This window comes from Lissotriton helveticus, chromosome 3_1, assembly GCF_964261635.1.
Source record: "Lissotriton helveticus chromosome 3_1, aLisHel1.1, whole genome shotgun sequence".
In the NCBI taxonomy this organism is placed as follows: Eukaryota; Metazoa; Chordata; class Amphibia; order Caudata; family Salamandridae; genus Lissotriton; species Lissotriton helveticus.
The window spans coordinates 998,421,339-998,448,851 of NC_136061.1; the positions used below are offsets into that span (position 1 = coordinate 998,421,339).

General features: G+C 44.7%; 1 protein-coding gene across 2 annotated transcripts in view; it reads right to left on the reverse strand.

Moving 5' to 3' along the window:
• Positions 1–27,513, reverse strand: part of OSBPL6 (oxysterol binding protein like 6) — a 755,438-nt gene that overhangs the window by 79,017 nt on the left and 648,908 nt on the right. For both annotated transcript variants that reach the window (XM_078681507.1, XM_078681506.1), the window contains 2 exons: positions 12,720–12,864; positions 7,903–8,029 (listed from right to left, as the gene is read on the reverse strand). In XM_078681507.1, the coding sequence (XP_078537633.1) occupies positions 7,903–8,029; positions 12,720–12,864 (272 nt within the window). The remainder of the gene's footprint in view (positions 1–7,902; positions 8,030–12,719; positions 12,865–27,513) is intronic.

Genomic DNA, 27,513 nt, shown 5'->3' on the forward strand with positions numbered 1-27,513 from the left:
AGGTATTTAAACCCAGCTCCTTGTTGGTGTTTTTTGTAGATAGAATCGCGGTAGTGATTTCATGACACATTTTTTTAAAACGTTTGTGTCCGATTTATTGTCCAACAGATAGCTGTGAATAGACCACAAGATTTTGTCTCTCACCGTAGACAGCCATCTCCGGTGACGGTATGATTTAATAACTGTGAGGATCGTTTGAAATCGTGCATGGTGGTTCATATATTCAATGGTAATATGTTTCTTTCCGTTTTTCAGGCTTGACTCCTCACTTCTCCTATTTATTAGAAGCGCCGCTAAAAGAAACCGGTAATGTTCAAAGTGAGATAATAATAGGATTCATACTTTCCATCGTTTTGGAGCTTTTACGTAGACTGACTTAATCAATGTATGGTCTTACTTGTCATTTTTAATAAGGTTTCATGGATCCCTAACGCGGATATGAATACGAAATAAGAGTTCATATATAACATTCACATGACGCTCAACGCAATAGCACTACCAGATTTATCCGGAATGGTCTTTTGTAAACACTTTGAGGTATGGACACGCAATATGGTTTGTGGCAGAACACCATCAAGCCCATAACATGGCAACTAACTTTCGTTTATTTATTCTTGTAGGGTGCCAAACAAATTGAGTAAGAAAATTGTGTCATAAGTCTCCTTAAAGCTGACCTCTTAGAGGCTATTAGGTAATACATCATGATGTTTTTCTCAGAAATGTGTTCCAACGCTCACAACGATTTGGCAATCTCTCTGTGGTTCAATTGTAATGTGGTAGTATACAATCACGCCTTTAACAGGGTGACCAACTTCTTTTATCTATTATTGTAGGGTGCTAAACTCACTGTGGAAGAATATTTGTCATAAGTCCACTACAGCTGACTTTCTAGAGGCTAGTAGGTAATAAAATAAGACGTTATTCTCCAACGTGTGCGTAAATGTTCCCAATGTGGTGCCTTTCTTTCTGTGGTCTAGAATGGACCGTTTTTACTGAGTTCTAATTTCCTTTTTCTGTAGATATTACCAAGTACGCTGCACAAATTTATTTACTACCAACGTCACGACCAATAAGGACTGGATTTAGGATCAGATAATCCATCTTGAAGTAGTTCCAACTTCGCTCGCCTTTGGCGATAGGTGAGAACTATTTGTGTACATAGGTTTAGACGTAATAGTGTGCAAATCAGACACTATCAGACGACACGGGTTCATATTTTAATGTTATTCCCACCATCCATTGAAAATATAACTGGATGCAGTGGTCTCTAACGAAGAAATTCAAACGAGTTCTTTATTTTCCCTAGGAGGTTGCCCGCCCACAACTCCTTCTGTCCTGATGAAGACCCAATTGTAAGGAAGAAACCCCTACTGTTCTTTCGGGTCGAAACGTAGACAACTACACACCAGTGACCAACTCCCGTCCCCACGCAGACACTGATCGCTACAAGGGAGTTAGGCTCGTTCTACTTGATCAAATTTGGACTCTGTGCGAGCCTTGTAATGTGGCCTTTGTTTCAAGGGACCACTTATATGTATTGTTTCGATTGTAAATAAGATTTGTCACTGAATGACTCAGATCACGTTTACCCTTTTCCTAACACTCCTTCCACTTCACCCCCCCCCTGTTGTGTTTGTGGGCACAAGCATGTTTAGAAATGTGTCTAATGTAACTTAAGTTGTAATCCATTGAGAAGGATGTATATGCAAAATTTGAATTAAATTCTTTTGCATTGAATAGCTCTGCTTCTTCAAATTGATTTCAATTAATGTAATTGAATAGTTGTGTGATAATTTTTGTACTCAGTCTTAGGACCTTTTCCTCCATTCCTACTGTTACCCAGGTCCTTTTGACTTTATAGGGTCCAACCCATTGTTTATAAGCACAGCTGACTCAATGGGCCAAAGCACCTTCACATTCTGGTGGCCACCTTATTGACCTGGTGTGCTCTAATTTTACCATGATTGTAGGAGATCCTGAACCAGTTACCTGGTCTGACCACTATTTGATCAGGTTCTCTTAGGTCTTGGGTAGGTCCTCTCAAAGTCATATCTCGCCTCCCGCCCTGCTTCCTGGGAAGATTAATCTTCCAGTTTCTTCGGAAGCGTTATATCAGCTACGTCCGGTCCCTGCCTCCGATCTCGAGGGGGAGATCAACAGTTTTGATCGGTGGATGAGTCAGGGGGTTAGCGTTTGTACTTAACCAGTTCGTTGTAGTAAACAGCGCTCTCTTCCTTCACAACCTTGGTTTTCTAATGCTCTTAAGGAACTGAAAATGGTGTGCAAAAAGCTGGAGCGTTGTTGGCATCAGCAGTATTGCTCTTCCGCCAAAGCAACCCTGCGAATAGCTCAGAGGGAGTATTATATGGCTATTAGGAAAGCCAAAAGTGACTACTTTGCGGGGAGGTTTGCGATGGCTAGCAATAAAAGCAAGGAGATCTTTGCAATCGTCAGGAGCTTTTTATCGCTGAGTGCGGAGCATAAGACTCTCCCTGTCTCTCAACATTGGTGTGAGGAGTTGTCCACCTTTTTTGTCGATAAGATATCAGGGATTCAGAATAGTGTGGGTTCTCATGCCAGGGTATTGGATTCCCCCCTGGTCGTGTCTCCCCTTATACCTAGTACTCCTAACCCTCACTTCATTCTCACCTGCGGCTGAGTCCGACATCTTGGCCATTCTGAGATCTCTGAAGTCCGGCTCACCCATTGATCCATGTCCGGCACGTATACTTGCGGGGGTGGCTGAGGAGGTCTGCCCCGAAGTAATGGTGATTGTCAATCTTTCCCTCCAGACTGCCACGGTTCCCGTGAAATGGAAACAGGCCAACCTGTTACCCCTGCTCAAGAAACCTTCACTGAACCCTTTGGTGCCAGCTAATTATCGACCCATCTCTCTCCTACCTGCCTTAGCCAAAGTTTGCGAGAAGGTTGTTGTTCGTCAGCTTGAGACTTTTGTCGAATCCTCGGGAGCTTTGCATCCAGCCCAGTCCGAGTTCAGAACTGCCTACAGCACGGAGACCGCTTTGGTGGAGATGTCGGAGGCGATTAGGGAGTGCCTGGACGAGGGGGGCAGGGCAGCCCTGATTTTACTTGACCTCTCTGCCGCCTTCGATACAGTACCTCACCAGATGCTTCTGGCCTGACTCTCCTCCATTGGCATTACGGGCCTGGCTTGGTAGTGGATTAAATCTTTTTTGGATGCTCGCACGTAGCAGGTCTGCATGGGTCCCTGTCTTTCCTCTGTCAGGAAACTCGCTACGGGGGGGCCTCAGGGCTCTACTCTGAGCCCTCTGCTTTTCAATGTTTATTTGACCCCTTTGATTTATCTGGCAGATGAGCTTGGGGCAAAAATTATAGCGTATGCGGATGTCATCCAGCTGTTATTTACCTGGAGGGGCTAGGATCTGGACACCAACATCGCCCAGACCTGCCTTGCGTCCGTATTTCGCTGGCTTGCTCATGCCTCCCTGAAGTGCAATGAGGACAAATCGGAGGACCTCTTGTACGGCCAGTTCCCTCTGACCTTTAGACAATCTCTGTGGCCCCCTGATTTCCCGTGCCCTAACTCTGTGGGAGCCCCGGCAAAGAACTTAGGGGTATGGTTTAGCGAGGTTCTTCGGTTTGCTGACCATGTTAAAAAACGGACTGGTGTCTGCTTCGGGACCCTCAAGGCACTTAGAAAGTTTTTTCCTCTGCTCCCTAGAGAGGCCAAAGAGATGGTAGCCCGTGCTCTGATTCTCTCCCGTCTTGATTATGTCAATGCTCTGTTCATTAGCATCCCCGGGTATTTGCTGAAAAAACTGCAAACCATACAGAATGCCGTTGCTAGACTCCTTTTTAACATCTCTAGGAGATCTAGCGCCAGACAGCATCTGTGGTATTTGCACTGGCTGCCTGTGGCCCAGGGAGTACAATTCAAAGCTCTCACCCTCGCGCACAGGGCCCTTCATGGTTCTGGTCCTGTGTATCTCAGGAGACGCTTCACCCGGTATGTTCCCAGTCGATCTCTGCGGTCTGCCTCTTCATGCCGGCTGGTAATGCCATGTTTCCACAGAGCTCGCTTGGGAGGTCAGTCTCTTTCTGTTAAAACAGCAGTGGCTTGGAATTCGCTTCCTGCGGATCTTCAGCTTACTCAAAATTTTCAACTTTTTAAAAAACGCTTAAAGACACACCTTTTCAGTCAGCTCCCTTAATTGGTTTCCATCTGCCTCGCCCCAGTTCACTTCCGCGCCAGGACACTCTAGAGTATTAGTGCGCGATACAAGCTTTCTATAACATATAACATAGTTTAAACGTTTTGAAATTGTAAATCCTTGTGTAAATAATGCCAACTCCTCCCCCTCTCACCCTCTTTTTCCCATCTGAATAAAAAAGCTTCAAGTAACTATAGTTATCATAGAAGATCCTTGATTCAAATTTAAGTGTTATAGAATTTTGGGGTCTGAATTTATTTTGAATAACATGCTCAATAAACTCACTGCACCTACACAAGATCTTTTTTTAGAATGTACCAAATTAATTGCTTTATGGTTGGACAGGCTATCTCTTACTCTAGGCTTATATTAGGTGGCTCAGTTTGTCAGATTTATGTGTAAAGATGCAAACATCATATGTAATCTGGCAGTTAATCTGATAAGAAGTTATATAATTTTTTGATTATAAACTCTTTTTGGAAGATCATACATGTTTTCTCAATTTTACTGGCTAAGTACTTACATCTGGAATAACACCACAGTGAGACAAACGTAAAACTGAAATATGAAGCACTTGTTTGAGTGTTCCTCTTATAACAATTTACATTATATATGTGTTACTGCTATTGCACAAACAGTTGCAGTTTACAGCTGCAGTTTTTCCTAAACATATCTTTATTGTAATGCTACTCTGCTATTTAGGATTGGTGGATTCAAGTCTTTTTCTTCTACTCTTTCTTAGTTATCTTAGGGGATACTCTTAGAGAGGTCTAAAACAGTTCCCTTGATAGAATGTGGTGGTTTGCTTGCTCCACTCAGATCTCTTTGTTGTCAATCTATGTCAGATAATGACCCCGCTATAATCACTTAAACATTATATGTGATTCTGTAAATTTGACTGAATCTGAGTTCAACCTATTAGTCCCTCTACTAAATCAAAGCTTACTAGTTAAAGGCCAATGTAATCTGTGGGACACTGGGAGTCGCTAAATATATATGCTTTCATTATATCTTATAATCGACCTGCAGCCCCTCAAGTTCCTAATCCAATGGATGACTTTGTTAATTAATGAATCTCGATTTTCCCTGATTATAGATAACTTTTTTGGGATATCCACTAAATATGTATCCCATTGCTCTTTTTGCCCCTCTAATGGTCTATGTGAATTTTTGTATTTGGATACTAAAGTAGCCTTTCCTGTGTTTTGCAAATTGTTTGCTCCTTTGCCCACTAGACATTCACTAGATACATCATGCAGCAATGGGGCTTATGGAAAGTGCGACCAGCGGGGCAGGGGACGGTGTCTACTCATTTTCAGGGCCCCTGAAGTCGCAACTGATGGTAACCTGTTTGAAGGACGTACTATAGGCCCAGCACATTAGTTTCCCCCAGATTAATCTTTATTTCTAGTGCTAGTTGGAAATTTGGCCTCCAGAGCTTATTGTCTCTACTATCTCTGTTAGTTTATCAACTTAGTTATTAATAATTTAAAATCAAAGTGCTCATGTAGTCTTTTAACCTAGCTATTTGCACACGTAAGGCCTCTATCTGTGTATTCATGTCCTCCTTCTTTATCACTGGGGACTTGTTATGCACTAAAATGGGAGAAGTATATGCTGTTCTATTTGCTTGTGGATCACCCAAATCCCCATTGGCTTCAAATTGATTGTGACATTCAATTGCTATTATAGGTATAAGAGAATCAAGTGGGTGGACCACTATCATGGCTTGTTGTTCCTACGAAACTATGGATAGGGAGCTAGTGACAAACTCACCATTTGCACTATTGCCTGCCAGGGTATTCTTGATCTCACATTTTGGGAAGAACGATTTTATGTCCCCCTTCCCTAGATGTTTTCCTTTGGGCTTGTTAGCCTTAGTTGCCTTGGAAGCTAAGAGCCCTTCTACTTCCTGCAACAAAACATCTATTTCGCCTAATATACAATTTTCAGCTCCGTGTCTCGGTTGTTTTTTGGCTTTCCAGTCTTTCGAGGACTTCCCAGTTGCTTTCCGTTTCACCATGATTGTAGCTACTTTTGTTGTAGTTGATGTTCTACTATTTTAGTCCCTCTCTAGATAAGAGGATCAACCCTTGCTTTAGAGGTGACCAGCTATATGTATTGTAATTCTTCACAGCTAAAAACAATTAAAATAGAATAACATTGGATGAACCAGAATAACTACCAGGCCCTTTTAAAAACTTATCAATAATAATAAATCAACAACACTACTGAAGGTAGGTCCCTTGCGTCTACCCCAACATCAAAATTGCTTAACACAATGTAAACTCATTCATATTCTCATACAGGAGATTTGTCACTTTAAATGAAGTATATAATGTCACAGAATTAAAAAAAAAATAATTACAAACAAGTTAGGTGACTCTATGCAAAACTTGTATGGGGTGTGATCTTTGCCTAAAAATAAATTTACAACATGGACACAAGACCCTTAACTATCGCCTTACACAGAGGGTCATTGACTCACAGGTAGATAATGAGCACAGTACTCTTAAAGAGTCAAACAGTTCTTCCCTACATCGTATCAAGACTTTGAGGTATTCCCCTATCATTCTGTCCTCCTGTTTGGCCCACCTACTGTTAGAGCAATCTCAAGTGAAACATTTGGATAAGCTGGGATACAGCAGCACACGAGGAGCTGCCAATGTCCACAATGAAGGGCCCAGGGGGTCGAGTAGAAGGATAAGCACATCCAGCAGAGAGCACAGTATAACTTTAAGATCTTACCAGTTCCTGTGTAGGTTCTCAACAAGAGAGGTGGCCCTGCCCTGCCTCTTCCTGGCAATGACGGGCCCACCCCATGTGCTTAAGTAGCGCTGATGGCCCTCAGGTTGAACTAGGCAGAGGATTCTGGGACTCGTAGTCCCCGGCGGATCTTTTTCTAAAGTGGCCTAATACTCATCGTTTTTCAGGGTACACAGAGGATACCCAAGGGTCTTGTTGCTGCAGTGATGGTGATAATTAGCAGTCCCAGCCGAGGCGAGCAGACACCAGTCAATTACTTCCCCACTCGGCCGTGGGGCACCCATGCACTTAAGTAGCGCTGATGGTCCTACTCTGGTGGATGTAAACCTGGGGATCAGCAAAACTCATAATTGTGTGGGTGGAGAGAGTTTTTAGTGGACAAGGTACTCTGTTGCTATTGCAACAGAGTACCCTGTTCGCCAAACTGTAAATTATACTCCAAGGGTGACCAAACAAGCTATCAGCTTTAATAATTTTCCATTTGTTCACACAGCATTGTTTCCATGAAAGGTAAGCAACACTTGAACAATCCTGACAACCCGAGGACCACAGCTAGCATAACACTATAAAAGGTAACTGCCCCTCAGAGCTCCTCCACATAAAATATTTATCTAGTTAAGAAAAACTAATTTTCAGAATCTCCATCCACTAACATACTTTTCTATTAAAGTAGACATTCTAATAATTCAATACGGTATTTAACTTACTATTTTTAATAAACATTTTTCAGCTTTAAAATGTACATTCAGCATGGCAAATAAGTCAAACTAAACATAAAATCTGAAGAACACATGGGTGTATTGCGTATCATGGTCCAATAAGGCAATATGGAGTTTATGGTGACATGCACAAACAGTCACAGCAGAAGCCCCAACATAGCATTTTGGGACCAAAATACACAGTTACCTCTTAAATATCCTCCATGTAATAGAAATGACTCTACCTTTGATCTGGTCTAAACCGCGCATCTGTTGATGGAAGAAGTTCCCTCTGTACAGGATCAAGCTCATTCAGCTCAATGGCAAACCTTGTAAAACCATAATAAAGTTCATAGTTTGTTGGCATGGAACCTGATATAAAAACAGAAGACATTGTATTATAAAATAACAAAATTAACCCATTGTGAACATAAATAGATAGTCAACTTTTTTTCTTTTTTTGCGCAGTTTTATGTTGCACAAGCTCATTTAAAGTGCTCGTATTGGAGCACTTTAAATGAACACTGGTTACATTACACACAAACTTGAGTATACAAACAAATCAAGAACTACAAAAGCATGCATCTTTACTGTACTATGCTGGATACATAATATGGGGAAATTTACTTACCAGTAAATCTGGTTCTAATTCATTAGTCTTTCTTCTGTCCCCATCTGGGAGGAAAAGCATCAATGAGTGACAAGGATGAAAGTTTTTTCTAATGTTTTCTCAATAGAGTGAGATCAGCAGACAACACCAGTAGCCTTCCGGTGTGAGCATAATGTGTGGGTTGAATGCACATCTCACCTACTGTTTCTAAAAATGTTATTGTTAAATAGCTAGCTAACTCCGAAACAATGATAGAAGAAGACATTTGTTAATTGGAGAGGTAAGAGTAAATGCGCCAGAGTTACTTGCAAGTCAGGTCATTTAAGGAGATGACATTTACAGTCCATTAAGGTAAAGCATTAAGTGACATGCAGTCTCAGTGGACATTAATTAATTGTATTCCCAGGGTGATCTTCAAATCTATTTTTTTCATCATTGCCATTTATTTTACTTACTGACCTTTTCTAGACTATGTGGGTTATCTAGAGTACCTTCAATGGCCACCGTATGACTGGTGGCACCATCTCAACAGCAATGAAGCTGCTGAATAGAAAGTAGCTCGCCATACTTGTGGACATTTCCTTAAAGTCAGGTGTGACTTCATGGTTTAGCTACTACAGAGGAGATGGGAAAGTAGGTTGCCATTCTCCATGCCATGTGTGAATAGCTTACCTGTCATCCCAGATGCTATTTACAAAGACAGACCCCCAAAAAGATGGTAGACATCATGGCAGATTGCCAAAAAGGATGCCACTCGCACACACACTGGCTTCATTGAAAGCCTTAATTCTGATGTTGGAGTCAGTAGCTGATCCACCATTGGGGAACATCATATCCCCATACACTCTGGGGCATGCAAGAACTGACAGGAGAGAAGACAGGACATTCACCAATTTTTGGTGGATGCTTCCTCCTTTTTCTAAATGATACCATACATATTTGCTCATCAAGATATAATAGTCTATATTTCTTTTAATTTGTTCCTGGCTTAACACATGAATACAGCCGCACAATCAATTCTCCACCATTGTCAAATATTAGATAGTTCTCTGTCATATTGTTTCAAACAAAAACCTGACATCAGCACTCAAAACGTGCAGAACCACTAGCAGAAGTGTGTTTTTAGTGGGGCATGGCCCTCAGCTAAGACCAAACATTAAAGCTCTTCACTACAGGCCCGATTCACAGAACTAACTTAAGACAAAATCCTAAACTTATTTATTTATTTTAAGAATTTATAAAGCGCGACTGTCACCATTGCAGGCATCCTGGCGCTGACAGAAAAACAGAGGGGGAAAAGCGCGAAGCAGGGACAGAGGGAGTAGGCTAGCCAGGGAAAAGCCAAGTTTTCACCTTTCTTCTAAACTGTAGGAGTTCATTAATGTGCCTGATCTCGATGGGGAGAGTGTTCCACTTACTACCATTTTGGTATTCACAGAAGGCACTTGCTCATTTCGCTATTCACAGAAGTTAGGAGTCCTAACTTTAGGACTCCTAAATGCCTTCTGTGAATACTGAAAGTCGTAAAATTAGGATTTTTCTCAGTTTAGGAGTAGTAAAGTTAGGGCTCCTAACTTTAGGACTCCTAAAAGCCTTCTGTGAATACCGAAAGTCTTAAAGTTAGGATTTTTCTCAGTTTCGGAGTAGTAAAGTTAGGAGTCGTGACTTTAGGACTCCTAAACTGAGGAAAATCCTAACTTTACGACTTTCGGTATTCACAGAAGGCATTTAGGAGTCCTAAAGTTAGGACTCCTGACTTCTGTGAATACCGAAATGAGTAAGTGCCTTCTGTGAATACCGAAATGAGTAAGTGCCTTCTGTGAATACCAAAATGGTAGTAAGTTTAGGATTTTTGTCTTAAGTTAGTTCTGTGAATCGGGCCCTACATGTACAATTGTTTCACAAACACTTTTAGGGAAAAGTGTACAGTATGCAAGGATTTAAAGCACACAATGTTTTTTTAATTATTGGTGAGTTTGGTTGTATGACTAATTACCGACCCCAAGAGTATTTTGGTACACAAAAATATCAAGGTCAGAATATTAAAAGGTAAGTGCATAGAGGAAAGAATAGATTTACTATTCCTAAAACCACATCTCCATACCTTGAAGGTATGTATATATATCAAGTAGGTATGTATATGTTGAGTAACATACAGAAAATCTATATTTACTTCCCTGTAGATATTTTGTATTCAATAATCTGTCCTCGATATTCTGTGCCATCGATATTTTGGTTTTGATATTTAGGGTGCTAACGTGAGAGCCTATGCAAAGGAATACATGGATTTTTTAAGGAACATATTAAAGCATACTCAGTCAACTTTCCAGAATCCAACTTTGAATCCTATCAATTAGATGGGATTTTAAGTAGACGGATGTAAAGTTGTGAAGTTAGCTGACTCACAACTTTGTGAATTTTCTAAACTGTTCAATCTTTGTAAAATGCAAAGCTTATGAAGTTGTTTTATAAAAACCCTAAGCAGGCCTTAGTTCAGAGCCCTCACTCCCTCCCATGCTTCTTACTGAGGTAGTGGGTGCCCAGCCTCCACAGTGTTTGCTGTAGGATGTTACCTTGGACATTCTGCATCAGGAAATCATCACACCTGGAAAGTTCCACAAGATAAACCTTACCTCAAATAAAGTGAGGAAACTTCACAAGCAAAGTTTTAATTTAACTTGCCACTAATATAAAATAACTTTATGGATAGCTTAGAGAATATTCATCATGGACATTTTGGGAAATATTTGGCGAACAGTGTGTTTTAAACATTTTAGGGCTTCAAAAGTGGTGTCAAACTAAACAGAATTCAAATGTAAATTTACAAACTAGTGTTGGTACCAAATTTCACATCAGCTCCTCAAACACAACACTGTGGCTTCTCCCATGGGTACATAATATCCACTTTATTTTCTCAAAATCTACCTAACCCCCTTCCAAACCTGATTAAATCATTCAACCCTGCCTATTACAACAATGCAATGACGCCCAAATCATTAGAAAATGGAACACCTTATTAAAACTTGATGACTACCTTGGGCCATAAACACATGGATAATGAATAACCATCTAAAGCTCAGTACTGCAAAGAGAGAGATTATGTGACCTGCAGACAATGGCAAAAAGATCAGCCTTCTGCCATTGTGGTCTAAGGAAAATTAGGCCTCTCCAACAAAATCAAGATAAGTCAGAAACCTTGGGGTAACCATGGATTCAGACCTATACTTGAATCATATCTTAACAACATCACACAGAGTGCTTTCTACGCAATAAAAATACTATGTCACATCTTTAAATACCTTGGATACCAACAGTAACTGCACGGCATCCTCACACTTATAATCTCCAAGCTTTAGCTATGCTAATATTGACACTTATAGTGAAGGTACATTTTGCTAGGGTCAGGTTAATGATTTCTCACTAGATCTGGCAGAACACCACCTGAACATACTGGATGAAAAATGTGAATATTTCTATTTTCCTTAAAGGTCCAAAGTAATGAAAAACGAATGAAACATCACTTGTGCACATTAACTCCGTTGGCTAAGATTTCTTCCCTACTCAGCGATCAGTGGCAGAGGGCTTTGATCCATTGGGCTGGTGCCAAGGCTGTGGCCCTGCGTAAGGAAGAGGCATCATGCCATCATCTTATAGCCTCTGTATGAGAAAAGTTACTGGAGAAGCTTTCCACACCCCATGATGGATCAACCTCCTCTACTTGACCAGCCCCTCACAATTTCTTGCCCGGAACTGAAAACACAAGGGTCACCCTCCTCCCCTGAGTCCCTTGTTGCCAGTGCTCTTGCGTTAGCTGCTGGGATATAGTTTAGCCTCTTCCCTGGTTCTTCCTACACCCTGTTCGACCCAGCCCAGTTAGCCACAGCTTACACATTATAAGCACATGCCACAAGCAGCTGTTCCATGCCTTGGAGATCATGGCCTCTCCCATCCTCCCACTGGACCCTTCATAACGTATCTGGGGCGGAGTGGCATGGGTGGTTCCTCTTGCCCCATGATGGAACGAGGGGAAGACATTGCATGTATTGACTGATGTGACCAGTTACTTTGTATATGATAAAAAAAAACGAATACAAATATATAAAAAAAAACTGTTACGGCTAAGATGTATAAAACTGCAGAAGAAGCTCTTCAGAAAATTAGAGCAATATATACTGAAAATATTCAGATAACATTTAAAGTAACAGTCAATGGTAATTTAAAAAAATATTCAATTTCAGAAATTACATTTATTATTTTTAATATTCTGAAAAACAAATTAGAACGTTATAAATACAACCATGAGCAATTTAAGTCTGTATCTGCATTGCAAGCTTCAATTTAGGAATTGAAACCACCCAAACCACACTGAGTTCCATGGAACCTGACGGGGTTGAAATACTTAGGCCTGTCAAAGCAGTTCTTACAATGTAGGGTTAACTAAAATACACTCACCTGGTCGCCATACACATTTGGCTGAGGGGGGAACTCCACAATAAAGTCCTTCATGCCACTTTCCAAAAAGTCGATGCACCACTTTTCCTTCCTGGTCCATAACAGCTCCGTTAATTTCATTGATATTAGAACTAAAATAATTTCCCTAAAACATTTATTAATTTATGAATATTGGAGCATTCCATACTGTACATTTTAAGCACCGAAACAGATGCAGCCTTTGGTGATTTTTTTAATATAGCAAATTATAAAAAATGAAAACTGTGTGTGTAGTTCTTGCTGTTAATAGCCAATGACATAGGTAAACAGAATTACATAAATTATAAAAACAGCTAATATTAATACACAATACATCAAATTTAGTTAATAAGGCACTGAAAATAGTCAGAATTTAAACAGTAGGAATAAATCTACATGTGGAATTTTCTGTATGACATGCAAATTAAGGTGTCTTTCACAGATCTTTTCAACTACTAATTACTCAAAATCAACTAGTATTTGTGGGATGATTTATTATAACCATCAATGATCAACTAACTTTCCACACACACCTATCTCCCCACCACCACTATAAAGGTTTCAGACCTTGGCGTATCTCCTGTACTCCATGTGAGAAACGTAGGTGATTTACATAAAAGTAATCTAAGTGGTGACACTTGAGGCTAGAAAGTATAGTTATTCCATTCACCTGTGTGACAGTGACCCATAAAAACTAACAGATGTGTTTCCTGTTGGAGTCATTCAGGTTTTCTTACGCTGGAGTTGGAAAGTTGTTGGAGCTAATATTCCAACTTCTTTGTTAGAGCAAGAATGCAGTTGTTATTACGGCAGGAGTAGCCCTCTTCAATACCTTGCTAATGGCTCCAACAGGTTTTCAATGGTGACTGTGCTTAATCTCCCATCTATCTGTGGACACCCCCGGCTGCAAGTAGCTAGGCACCTACCTTACTTTCTTGTCTTCGATCATCCTTATACTTCCTAACACAACATGGTTTGTCTATTAAACTTTGTTCATTATAGTCTGAGACCACTGGCTTGACCCTTGCAACACCCAGCACCTTGTTTGTGATGCCTGGTTTCAGATGTTGCAAAAGAAACAACATTAACAGAGCACATGTGCATTTTCCATTTTGCCACTTTCTAACAACAGTTCCTGAAGGCTGCACTAGCCGGGCACAGCCGAAACTTTGTTGTGTTTCAGATTGTCTAATCAGCTAAAGTGTCGCCTAGGTAAAGCTGTCAAGGCCTCGCAGGCCACAGGGTCCACCAGTCACAAGTATGGTTGGCCTGCAGGCTCTGGACAGGACTGCCCTAGTTTTCAGTGCAGTAGGGATTCAGATGATCCTGAGGCAGGAAACCTGCACGGCAAACAGTTCCAGAATGATGCATGTTTAGGTTTCCCCTGCACAGCGCTTGCGCTGTGCTTGTGAAATCTCTTGTATTTAATATATCTTAAATAAGTTCCCAATCCAAATTACTGTGTTCATTCGCGTTTGTGTGGAACCTTTTTTTTGTTAAATTCCACTGGCTGCACGCATTTACAATACTTCTACTAACCTGTTAACATTGTTTAAGCCCCATTAACTGATTTCACTGTCTAGATAAGGAATTCAGGAATTGAATTCCCACAGAAACGGCAGACAGCTTCTAACAGTATGCTGAATGCTTTCTTTTTATTACTTAGTTGTGTAAAGCAGATGCTTTAGCTTTAGAACGTTTGTGGCCTTTCCTATTCATGCCTCAGGACCTTTCTTTGCACTTTGTTGGCCTTATCGGATTGATTTTTTTTCAACCTAATCTATTTGGTCATTCTGATCAAATTCTAAATTGAATAATAAACATTGCACGTTAAATATAAAGTTAATATACAAGAGCTATATTATATTTTACTACAAAAGTACGAGTTACTTACCTTCGGTAACGATGTATCTGGTAGAGACGGTTCTAGCCACAGATTCCTTAACGTAGAATTATCCCCAGGCAAGAGACTGGATCCGGAAAACTTTTTGCCACAGCATCCCTGTGCGTCGGTGGGACGGCACCACGTGACTCCACCCTGACGTCGTCCGCGTTCATGACGTCAGTGAGAATACATACGTCCCACCCCAGCGCGCCTATGTCAGTTTTCTTCTGCGAACTTTTCAGCGCCACAACGCGGAGCCATCACAAACAAAACTGTGAGAATACTGGAACAGTGTGCGAAAAACCCAGCTAAACAGAAGGGAAAGAAACGAATAGCGAGGAACAGCACTATCCAGAGTAGTGCCGGTACTAAGGAACCAAAAGTAATGGAATGAAAGAACAAGGCACGGCTACTGGAAAGCAAGCCTGCAACCAAATACAGCAGCCTCCCCGGGGACAGAAAGCATGTGAAAAACGCACAGCAGACCAAGAAGACTGCAGCCACTGCCGGGAACAGAAAATGGCACCACGGTCAGAACGGAGAGCAACGACCATTCAACCCCAGACAACACCAGCAGGGAGAAAGTCTCCCGAAAGAGCTAAGGGTCGAGGCCCAGCCAAAAGACCTCAACCCCAAGGACTGCCAAAGAGTCAGAAGTGCAAGCAACAAAAGGAAGAAGGGCACAAGCGAACCCCACACTGGAGACCAGGGTGCAGGGGCGCAGAAGTACCCATGAATTCATCAACCAGCACCAGAAACGAAGGAATGGAGCAACAGCAAGGCGAGCATCCCCCTAGGGAGGGAGTAAGAAAAGGCACTTGCAAAAGACAACCACCCGGAGGCAGGCGAGTGTAGAAGAACAAGAAGGGCCCTTGCAGAACGGGGAGGAAGGGCGGGTCGTGAAGGAATCTGCGGCTAGATTCATCTCTACCAGATACATCGTTACCGAAGGTAAGTAACTCGTACATCTGATAGAGACTACTAACCACAGATTCCTTAACATAGAAAAGATACCCTAGCCATGCCCAAGGAGAAGAAGGGTCTGCGAGAGGACCTCCCAAGCTCAGGCGAACACAAGACCTCAACAGGGGATAATCATAGGGACAAGGAAAATAGCCCAGTCCCCCCCAACAGGGGAGGAGTCAGAGGGACAGGGGAAAGAGCTCAGTTTCCCTCCCTGAGCAGATAAGAACCTCAGCATCTTGAAAGAACATCGGCCCCACCGGGGATGTGGTATAACGACAAAGAGGCCGCCCAGCCCTCACTAAGCAGGAGAAGCAAGGGCAATACGAAAGGAGGTCAACCGCCAATGTACCAGGGACCTCCACCAGAAGCCCCAGGTACGGGCAATACGGAAGGAGGCCGGCAGCCAATGTACCAGGAACCTTCACCGGAAGCCCCAGGTAAAGGCAATATGAAAGAAGGCCAACTGCCCATGTAACAGGGACCTCCACCGGAAGCCTCAGGTACAGGCAATGCAGAGGAGTACTGAGGAAGAAGAGCAACCCATAGACTCCAAGGAGAAGAGTAAAAACGAGGACAAGAGCCCTCCACCAGGAACACACCCAGTGAAGAGGGCAACCAAATCCATCACAGCTGGAAGTCAACAGGCCAGATAGAACAGCACCTCAGCAATAAGGCAGGTGGGAGAAGAAAAACATTGGCCTGCCAAGTTCCCATAAAACAGAAGCAGGAGCGCCAGGCCCTACTCTAAGCCCCCTGGCCGTAGACCACAAGAACAGGCGGGCGCAGTTGGACGTCGACAAGTGCCACTAAACTAAACGTCCAGACCACAATGTCCAGGCGGGCACAGCTGGGTGCCAACAAGCAACCAGCCGGAAAACAAAAGGAGAAACAAGTAGTACGAACCAAGCCGTCAACACAGGAAAATAACCCTTCTGGAACACCAGACAGAGGACCATGCCGAATGGCAGTCAAAGGGCAAAAACACAGCAGCACAACACCGCAGCTGCCCAAGAAAATGCACCAGCGGCATACAGCAACAACAGGAAGCTACAAATACCCCACGTAGGGTAGGGCACATCCAAAGAAAGTATGGGAAACCGTCTTAGGGAAGAAAATCCCAGGACCCCGAGGTCACTCCAACACCAGATCCCAGGAGCAGTGGGATAACACCTCCCACCAAGGCCCGGAGGATCAAGAAACCCATCTACTGAGGAGGAGGGCGGAGCCCCTCAAGAAGACGCTGAATGGCGGAGTCCGCATTTGTGTTAAACAGAAGGACCCCGTCAAAGGGTAGGTCAACGAGACATTCCCTGATATTTTCAGGAAAAACAACATCACGCAGCCAAACATGGTGACGGAGAGCCACAGAAGTGGCCATAGCACGGCCGAGGGCATCGGCAACATCCAAGGCCGCACAAAGAATAAATGCGGCCAACTCCCTACCATCCAACACATGGCCCCGTAGGTCAGCACGGGCACCCTCATGAGAGACATGAGAAAGAAGAGACTCCACAGAGTCCCACAGACTGGAAGTAGCACTGGTCAACACACACAAAGTGTTAAGCGCCCGCAAGGCAGCGCTAGAAGAGCCAAAGACATTATGCCCCCATGAATTTAACCACCGGGCCTCCCGAGACACAGGAAACAATACCACAGACATACACGGAAAGGCATTCCGCAGAAGAGAGCCTTGAGTAGAAGGGTGGAAAGAAAGACAGACAGGGTCACGCGGAGCAGGGCGGTGACGATGCAGAAGCGCCTGAGGCACCGGATCACCCATGGCAGGGTGCCCCAAGCCCCCATAAGAGAATTCTGGAGTGACGCTTCAAAGGGGAGGAACAACTCCCATCCACCAGAGCCCTGGAGGAGAACTTCCAAAAGGTTGTCCGAAGGAAACAGAGTGACAGGTTCACCCATCCGCAGAATACCAGCGGCTGTGGAAATAGCCCAAACAAAGGCAACACTAGCCTTCCTAGGACGCAGCGGAGGAGAAAGTAATTCCTCCGTGGGCGACAGCTGCAGACTGACCCGTCCATCCCCATGTCCCGGGGGAGCGGCCAGCCCTGGAATGCTGGGGGATCCACAGATGAATGGGGAACCTGAGGGGCCCCAGGGGAAGGCGGAGAGGCCGGTGGAAAAGCCATTCCGCGAGCCACGGAAAGAAAGGTTCGAGGATTTAGGCTGTGGGGACGGCGAGGAGCCCTCCCTGGAAGATGCCGGTGAAAAGGCAACAATACAGCACCCTGTCTCCGGAGAGGACCACACCAACAGATGGCAGACCTCTGGAGAAGAAGGTACCTCAGGGGACCAATCCAGAACCCAATGACGGCACTGCTCCGTGGAGTCCGCCACCGGCGCCTGATCGACTTCGATCAGCGCTAGAGTGGGCACTAGTGCCACCAGGTCGAGTTCTGCCACTACATGCTCTCCAGGATGGGGCAGGGTCGACACCAGAAAGGCGAATGAGCAGCACCGTAAAGGCGCCCGCTCGGCCTCAGACGGGGCAGCCACCCGCGTCAAGGACCGAGAGGGACTCAGGAAAGCGCCCCAGGTCCCTGCCTCCACCCGCGACTCCGCCGGGGAGGAAGGCTCCCGGCGCCGAAACAGCACCGGCTCGACCTCTGGTGAGGCAGCCGCCTGCTCGGAGGACCGAGGGGAACTTGGGGGCAAGCCCGGAGTCCCTGCGATCTCCTGCACGCCACAGAGAGCCCCGTAGGGATTTGCGGCGAGGCAGAGATGGCAGGCGCCGAAGAGGGGAGCCCCGAAGGACCGCACCTCGACGACATCACCCTCCTATGACCTGAAACCCAAACCTTCGGCGCCTGAGCCGCCAGCAGACTATTGTAAAATGTTACTACTAAGCAGGCAGTGACAAGTGTAGTTATTTAGCAGGCGCTAGAGCCATGATTTCAATGGAGCTGCAGATGCAGTGGAACCAGAGCTAAATGTTGTCAGAACTCCTCTAAACACCAAATATTGCTATATTTAACTACTAAATAAGCTGTCACAAGTGCAGTTACCTTGCAGGCACTAGGGTAATGATTTCAATTTTGCAGCAGGTGCAGTGGCATTGGGGCCAAAAGTTGTTATAACTCCTCTAAACAACAAATATTGCTATATTTTACTACTACAAATGCAGTCACAAATGCAGTTACCTTGCAGGCATTAAGGGCATGATTTGAATGATGCAGCAGGTATAGTGGCACTGGGTCCAAAAGTTGTCCGAACTCCTCTAAACACATAATATTGCCATTACATCAATTAATTCTATTTCACTCTTTCATTTTTCACAATTTTGCTATTACTTACCCACACTATGGGGCATATGTATCAAGCTCTTTTCCCGTTCGCAAATGGGCCAATTCTCAGATTCGACCCGTTTGCGAAAGGGAAAAAGCCTTTTGGGATGTATCATCCCAAAAGGTCCTCGCAAAATAGGGAATCACAAAATTTGTGATTCCCTATTTTGCGAATGCATTTAAGGAATCACAAATTGCAATTCCTTAAATGCAATGTAGGAAGCACCCAAGTTGTGCGATTCGCAATTAAGGAATATGTAGGAATCGCAATTATTATTGTGATTCTTACATACATAGGATCCTCTCGATGCTGATTTGGACTCTCAAATAAGTGCTTAAAATGTAATCAGATCTCCGTGGAATTGAAAGTCGTGAATCAGGATAGGAGAGACATAAAGCTAGAGGGAGTTTCATTACCCATTTGTATCCCTAGGTAAGAGAAATGTTTCTCAAAAACTATGAAATTAGTATTCCTGCCCAAGATTGAATATAAACTTTGCCCAATATATACCCCCTAGAAACCCTAAACAAAAGTACGAGTGCAGTAGTTACAGTGCCACATGATACGGCATGAGACGAGTGAGACAGGAGAACAGGCCCGTAATGGGACAGGAAACACAATACCCCAGGCAGAAGCAGTGATGATTGCTAACCCTAAATTTGAATGAGGTGGAGTGCCCCTGTACGGGTGGGGCATGCACAGAGCAGGAGGCTTTTTGAGAGGAATTCTACTAAGGGGCCCCAGATATATTCACATTTTGTATAATCATCTAAGAGAATGTTGACCATCCTCTACAAAATGACGGTCTGCAACAGCCTAGCATGCCACTGAGGCAATGAGGGTGCCTCCCTCTTCTTCCATGAAGTCACCAGAGTTATCTTGGCTACCCTGAGGCACAGCCACAATACCGCCTGGTCACCAGAGGTTTGACGCTTGAGGGGAGCTGGTATCCCAGAATGCCCTTAATTTTGGCCAGAATTTTAGTCAAGAATGGCTGGATAGGGGGAGGAGCTACGCAAGCAACCAAGATGGCCGCATAAGCTCCCGGCTCCGTCGACCTCCGTCGCTGGCGGACTTATCCTGAACTTCATCCTGACCTCCCACCAGATTCCCGTGTGTCTGAATAGTTGCTGAGCCCAGGGGGGCAATCCCGGAGTTTTTCTCGCCTTTATTGACGAAGTTACACCGTCTTTCATTTTTGGGCCTCCTCCAGTGTGTAAGCCGGGGCCTCGAGTACTGACCCAGCCGGGTTTCAGTTGAACAACATCGGCCGCGGGTGCCTGGCAGAGTCCGGTCTCATCGGTGTGGAACATATTCTCTATCCTGGTGGTGGTCTGTGGTCCCTGCGAATACTGGACGAACGGCGACGAGACGTGGTTGCCACGGTGGGTGGGGAGCCAGGTCCCGGGACCCTGCTGCAGCCCTCGGGGTCCGCGGGTGGGGCCCCCACTCCCGGCAATGGTGTAACGGTTGCCAAGCCTGTGAGTCGCCAGTCGCCTCCGTCCACTCTGCGCCTGTTGGTTCCCCCGGAGTAGCCGGCCTCCGGGGTTGAAGATCTGCTTTCTTATCGTTCACGCGGAGATGGATCGGACGGTGTGTGGACCGACCCTGGGGACCGTAATGGCCGCCGTCGGGGCTCTTCGCCTGCAAATGGAGGCTGCTCTCCACAATTTGACTGCGCGCCTCGAGACTGTTTGCTTGAGACCGGACTCCAGCCTTGTGTCAGACCTGCAACATACGGTTACCCCCGCGAAGCTTGATCTACCTCGGGAGGAGAACCCCGAATATGTTCTGAAACTGGTGCCAGTTGTACCCGCACGATTACAGCGATACGTTACTGGAGCCCCTGAACACCTAGCAAGATCGGCGAAGTCATCGCCCGCACAGGACTTACTTCTTCCTTCTCTTCTGGAGACCTCCACTAATATTTTTTGGATTGGCTTTCGTGTATCCGATAGACTTCGAGACTTAACCTTTTTGACTCTTTCAGGCTATATTGATCTCCTTTTTCAACAACGCTTTGACTCTTTTGCTACTATATTGGTTCTCCTGGATGGGGTTTGTGCAATGGATCGTAAGGGCCAGGGCTGAATTTGACTTGAATTCGGTACAGTGACTTTCTTTTGGCTCTGCTGGGTTGTATCTGTGGGAGTGCGGGCCAGATGGAATTCTTATTGTCTGGGTTTGGTGTGTCTGCTGCAATCGAAAAGGGATTTGCTGCCTCTGTGGTATCGGGGGCTGGGCGGGACGGTCTTTTGTCTGTTGGTGGCTCCCCTATTGGTTTGCTTATTAGTCTGTTACAACTTGCTTAATACCACGGTTGGGGATGTCTGCTTTTGGCGGGGGGAGGGGAGTCCGGGAGCCCGTATCGTCTTGTACTACATCTCCTCCTCCATCTTTTCCCTTCCTTCGGGTGTAGTTTAGGGGGCGACAGGCACGCTGCTAGTGGGGTTAGGTCGTAGCCATCTGCAGGGGTGCAGGGTGGGGGGGGTTGAGTTTTTTTTTCTTCCTTTATTTTGTTCTATGACCTTTTTATTCCCTTTTCCCTTCTTCACAAGAGATGTGGCATATTCTCCTGATCTTTTTATCCCTCATATCCGGGTGTCGAGTGTTCAATTTGCGTATCCTGTATTCCTGGTGGGCGGGCTCTGATAAGGTTTGCTTATGGTTATCTGTATCGTATTGTTTTGCCTCAGCTCTAATCTGGTATTGATATTTTTCAGAAGCCTATAATTGTAATGTATTTCCTCAATTCCTTCACCCGTTCACCGCTGTAATATGTCCTACCAAATGACACCCGTTATGTACATTTTTACTCTTGTGTTATAATCAATAAAAATATACCAAAAAAAAAAGAATGGCTGGATAGTTGAGAACTTCCACCACATATGATGAAAGTCCCCAATCAGCCCACAACTAGTCCAGCAGAGATCGGACATGGGCAGAAAGATTTTTTTCAGTTTGGGATAGGTGCCAGTCAAAAAGTATTTTGTAGTGTGCCTCCCACATACCCATAAGGTGGTTGAATCTGGTACTGCCTCCCCAAAGTTTGCACCATTTCCTCCCTTGGATCGCCTCCTCAAGAATAGGCTCCCAAAAGGTGAAGTGGCAGGGCTGTGGGGTGATGATAGTACTGATCAGCAGGGAGTAGAGGAATGAAATGCATCCCCTGGAACCACGCACATGTCTAGCAAACCTCTCAATAGGAGTGAGTTCTCTGGTGGCTGCCTTTCTGATGTCTGGGTGGAAGACCCAGTGTTTCAATTGTGTGCAGTGGCAGCATTCCGAGCTCGGAAGCGCGAATTCTCGCTCGCAGTTTTCAAAGGCTAAGGATATCCCAGCGATTAAACAAATCCGAAATGGTGAGCCATCCCCCTACCTCAACAGGTGAAGGGGGCTTGGCTGAAGCATGGGCATAAAGACCATATTATAATGAATCGGGGTAAAAGGGGAGGAAAACGTAGTCCACTTAGATGCTCGATTAACCTTATCCCACACTTTAGGATTTGTTTTAGTTGGAGTATTAAGATAAGCATAAGGGGTAGATCTACCTTTGGTTTCCACAGGACACCTCATATGTATCTGCCCACCACTGCCCTATCCATATGGAGTCAATGTTTGCCAGATTCTCTGAAGGACCATTAGGAGATCACCCTGTGCTTGACAGTATAGATGAAAGTCGGGTAGGGCAAGACCCCTCCTAGAGTCTTTCGGTAGCCTTAACAATAGTATGGTCGTCTAGCTCTGAGATTTTGCCAAAGTGGGTTACCAAGGAGAGAGGGGCAGGTACAAAGTCACGATCTAGCTCAATGGGGAGGCCCTGGAAGAGATACAATAGTTTCCATAAGACAGTCATTTTAAACGCATGGATGCGACCTAGACACAAAATGTACATGGGTGCCCAACTTTTAAAGTCAACTTTTTGTTGTTGTAGGAGACGGGGGTAGTTTGCCCGGTATAATTCAGCTACTCTAGGGGTGATTTTGATACCCAAATAAGTAATTACTTGTTTGTTGGACAACATAAATGACAGGATTGTGCCAGACTGATAATGTGCGCACCCTCTGGATATGTTGCCCTATGTCCCTACTAGCCCACAGTGCACCATCTGCACCCCTAACCTTACAGGATAACAGATGTGTGTGAAACCTCAGGACATTACAAGCCTGATCCCCAAGGAAATCGTGGTAACAGATCTATAACGATTTCGTTTGGATGCTCATGCATACCCAAAGAAATACTAAGGAAATACTCAGCAAGGTTTTGCAATATTTATTGAAGCATTGTGATACTTGTATTAAATAAGCGCGCTGCGATAATCAATAGAATGAAACAGCGTAATTAGTATCACAAGAACATTGAAAAAGATGAACATTTCCACGATTGTAATAAGACTGAATATATGTGGGGATTTAAGTGCTCTATATAGTGTACTCCTACCTAGAGCCCCCTAACCTAGTTTTGCCTAGGGTGGGTGAGCTTCCAAATCCCTACCAGGTTGGACCAGCTACCCATTACCTGTGGATATTTCATCATGCTGTCAGTCTTGGTTTAGAGTTGGACATCTCTTGTGTCTGTAAATAGGAATCAGCTGTAGTGACCTCAAAGTGTCAGCTTAGTGCTCCTCTCCTTCAAAAAGGTAGCTGTTCTGTATACATATTAACAGCACACATGTTGCAACCCCTGTCAGGCCACAATTGCTTATTCTAGTTGGATAGCGCTGTCGCCTTATGGACAATAACAATGATGACAGTTTTCACAGTAAACTTTTTCCCTTGTACTGGATGCCCAAGGTGTCGTGATAATGTACCCACGAAGTAGAAATGTAAGCAATGCCGATTCAGAGAATGTTATTTTGCATTTTCATGCACACAAATGTACGTCAAAGGTCCTTGTGTGAAGAAGAAAAGGCAACTTAAGAAACAGGAGTATGTAAAACAGCAGTGTTCCTTACTAGTCCTATCCTAACTAAAGTGACACCCATTCTTTTGACAGAAGTCGGTAAAAGCAGCCCCTAGACAAATGCTAAAAAATATGGGTCAATACGTATGAAAGAACCCTATTAAAATCTAAAAAAGCATCAGACTTCTTCAATAGCAAAGGACGAAAGCCATACTAAAAATATAAAACCTGTATAAAAAAAAATGTAAAAAGCAATTTTACATTAAAGGAAATCCGAATTTAAAAATTGTCCCACAAAACTAGCAGAATATTTATGTGTTCTGAGAGGTAGTCGAAACATTGCTGTTCCCAGCAATCGCAGACAATGTTGCCAGAGGCACCCATCAGTTCAGATCCATCGAGCAAACATGTTAACATCCATCCACTTCATCAGCCGCCGAAGGAGGAGCAGCTAGTGCAGGAACCGCAGAAGCCGAGCTCAGATCCAGATCAGTAGGAGCAGAAGCATCCCAGGAGGGCTCGTAGATGCATTCAGAAGCAAAGACAAATGCAAGGGACAACAGTACAAGTGGGCCATTAACACGCTCACCAGTCGGTCCATGTCCAAAGACAGACCAGGAACGCACACTCGAAAGTGCACAGAAGACATAGAATACGGACTCACGCAGTGAAGCCACACAGGCCGAAAGGACAAAAAATTGTTTTCATTTAATTTTTGAAGAAAGGGTGCGCCAAAACACTGTATCATGAGTTCACGACCATGAGCACATGTGGAAGTGCTAGTTCAATTTGGTCTCTTGATGGGATATCCATTGCGGAGGAGAAATAATAAAAGCACAGTCTCGACAATCAGGAACAGTACCAGCAGAAGACCTCCAAAAATGCTTCCCAGCACGGAGTGAAGGAATGATGGAATTACTCTGAAGACTGTCTGGAAGGTACTAACCAGGCCAGAGCCTATTTTCTTTAAAAAGTATGCCACTCCCACGATACAAGACGTGCTAAAAATGCAGTGAACAGGTACCCCAAAATGTAGTGGGAAATTATGCCAAGTAGCGACTGCATCCCAGAAGAGGACCTTGCACCTTGAAGATCAAACGTCACCCTTGCAGATATTAAGGCTTTCTGCTCAAATCATCAAAGCGCATAAGTGGGAGAGGAGTTGGCCTAACGGCTTGGGCGCTCGACCTCGGACCTGGGGATCTGGGTTCGAGTCTCGGTAACGACGCCAAAAACTTCCTGTGATTCTGGGCAAATCACTTAATCTCCCCGTGCCTAAAAATGAATGCGTGTCCTCATGTAAGGTAACTGTTGCTATGTAAAGCGATCTGATACCTGATTCAGTTCGGGTCTAGTTCGCGCTATATAAAACTCTGCAAAAAAAAAAAAAAGTGAACGCTTTATCGAAGGCCACAGCATCGCCTCCCTCACTGTGGAGGCAGGTGGAAACAGTACTTGTGTGAAACAAATCATGACTGCAGAAACCGTTACCAGATAGGCGATGCCTGGTTTCATGCCAAAGCAGCTCTGATCGTTCAACATCAAATAACTCCAGTTCAAGAGAAATCTGAAAGCCATATGTATCACAGCAGCTGAGATAGCAGGACAAATTTGCCATTGACACATTACATGCATAATGAAGCGAAACCTCCCTGCACACCAAGGAATTTCCTAAAGTATTCTCGCAGGCTTTCGTGTTTGCCGAGTGCAGAGAGTGAGACCGAGAGGCCACGTGTGGGGAGCGAGGACGCCGTACCGCCTCTCACCGTCGGTTCTACCTTTCGGCCCCAGAGGTGCCCCGGATAGCACGCACAGGTTTCGGGGGGTTAGCGGGGGCTAACTGTCAGTCATACACCGCCGCAGGGCTCAGGACGCACTTTCGCCTGCCATATCCAGCCTGTTTGGGAAGGCTGAGCGGCAGGAGCAGCAGGAGGAGTAGGAGCAGTGCCCCCACGCGAACATCGCCAGAGTGAGGGTCAGTAAGAGCAGTGCGAAGGAGAGCCAAAGCAGGAGAGCCTTCACCCCCTCCATTGCGAGGAAAGCAATGTGACCCCCGTGACTGGCCAGAGTGAGCAGCATGAGCAGGAGCGGAGCGGAGCACCAAAAGAGAGGGAGTGTGCTGCTCAGCAATTCCGGATTAGACGGCTGAAGGTGAGAAGGGGGAGAGTAGTTCTTTCTTTGGATGGGCTGAAACTGGGCGGATACTGATACTGAAGGCACTGGAAGCACCTGGTTGATACAGAAGGGGGTCATAAAACTGTGAAGCCGCAAGCCCCAAGACACTCCCGCCTGTTGTTACTTGAAAAGGAAATAACCACAGATAGCTCCGTGTCTTGTATGGCGCCCAATAATCAAAACACACAAACAGTTTAAACATTTGAGTTTTGTATCTGGCGCTCAAAAAATGGGACACCCACAACTTATAAAGGTCTCATTCGTTGAATAGCCAAATGATCTTTAGCATCCTTTGCTCTGTCACTGCTCTGGCACCGCTGTATATTACGCAGAGTCACTGAGGTTTACCGCAACTGTCAAAACTTTCTAAAGTGCTTGAATCACTGCTTGCTCCCCCCCAGTTCTTGGCTCTTGGTTCTTGGCTCACGGCGCCCATACCTGCCTGCCCGGCCCTGCCTTGCCCAGACCAGATCAGACCAGGCGAGGGAGTTACAGCCGGGAGTCAGGGGCGAGGATTGCAGCTCTTTGACTCCAAGGCTCCCAGCCCCGGATTGAGGTGGTGTGTGTGCACAACATAACACAACACAATACAATATGAGGTCTGGAAGAGATAGAGCGTCTTGCCTGGCAACAAAAAGGAAAAGAAAAGCGCAAGGAATATCGGCGAGCAACAACAAAGCAAAAACTGAAGGGGAGGCGCAAACACTGATATCGCCAATCTTTCGCCCCTTTATAAGAACAAACAATGGACCAAAATAAGATTGAATTCTTAAAAGACCCAGCAGTTATATTGCTCACCAAACAAGAGGGAGATAACCATCTACCCCCACCAATCACACCAACAAACAAGAAGGCTAGGGACACACAACTAAAAGACACAAACAGTGTATATGATATAAAGGCCCTGGACAACGTAAAAGACCCAAGAACTGCTATGGGCCCAACAAAGCATATGCTACATCAAGAACCAATGGAACGTCATGATATATCATGGGGGTCCATAACAGATCTCTAGCTAACTACATCTAGAGAACAATCGCCGCAGTGACAGAATGCCCACATGAGGTGCCTGATAGTTCATTCGGGCAAAAAGCGCAAGTACGTTGCACCAGCACCAAGGCTCAACAACTAATAGAGGCCCAGGTAAAAACTCTTAACCAAACTCCTAATCAAACAGCAAAGCAAGCATACGATGAGGATACAGATCAGAACATTAAAGCTCTTGGGCATAAGGACAAGAACATTGTACCAGCACCAAGGCTCAACAACCAATAGAGGTCCAGGTAAAAATTCTTAACCAAATACCTAAGCAAGCATACCATGAGGAAGCAGATCAGAACATCAAAGCACTAGCAGCAACCTTACAATCTGTAAAATCATCTCCAATAATAAAATAGCAAATATCAACCAAAGCTTTGACACCCACGAGCCAGCACTAAAAGCTAAAATAGCATCATCAACGACTCAGGGACAATATGGGACATCTTCTTCAAAACATCACAACTAACCTTGGACGCACTAAACTACCACTCAAATAAGATGGCTGTG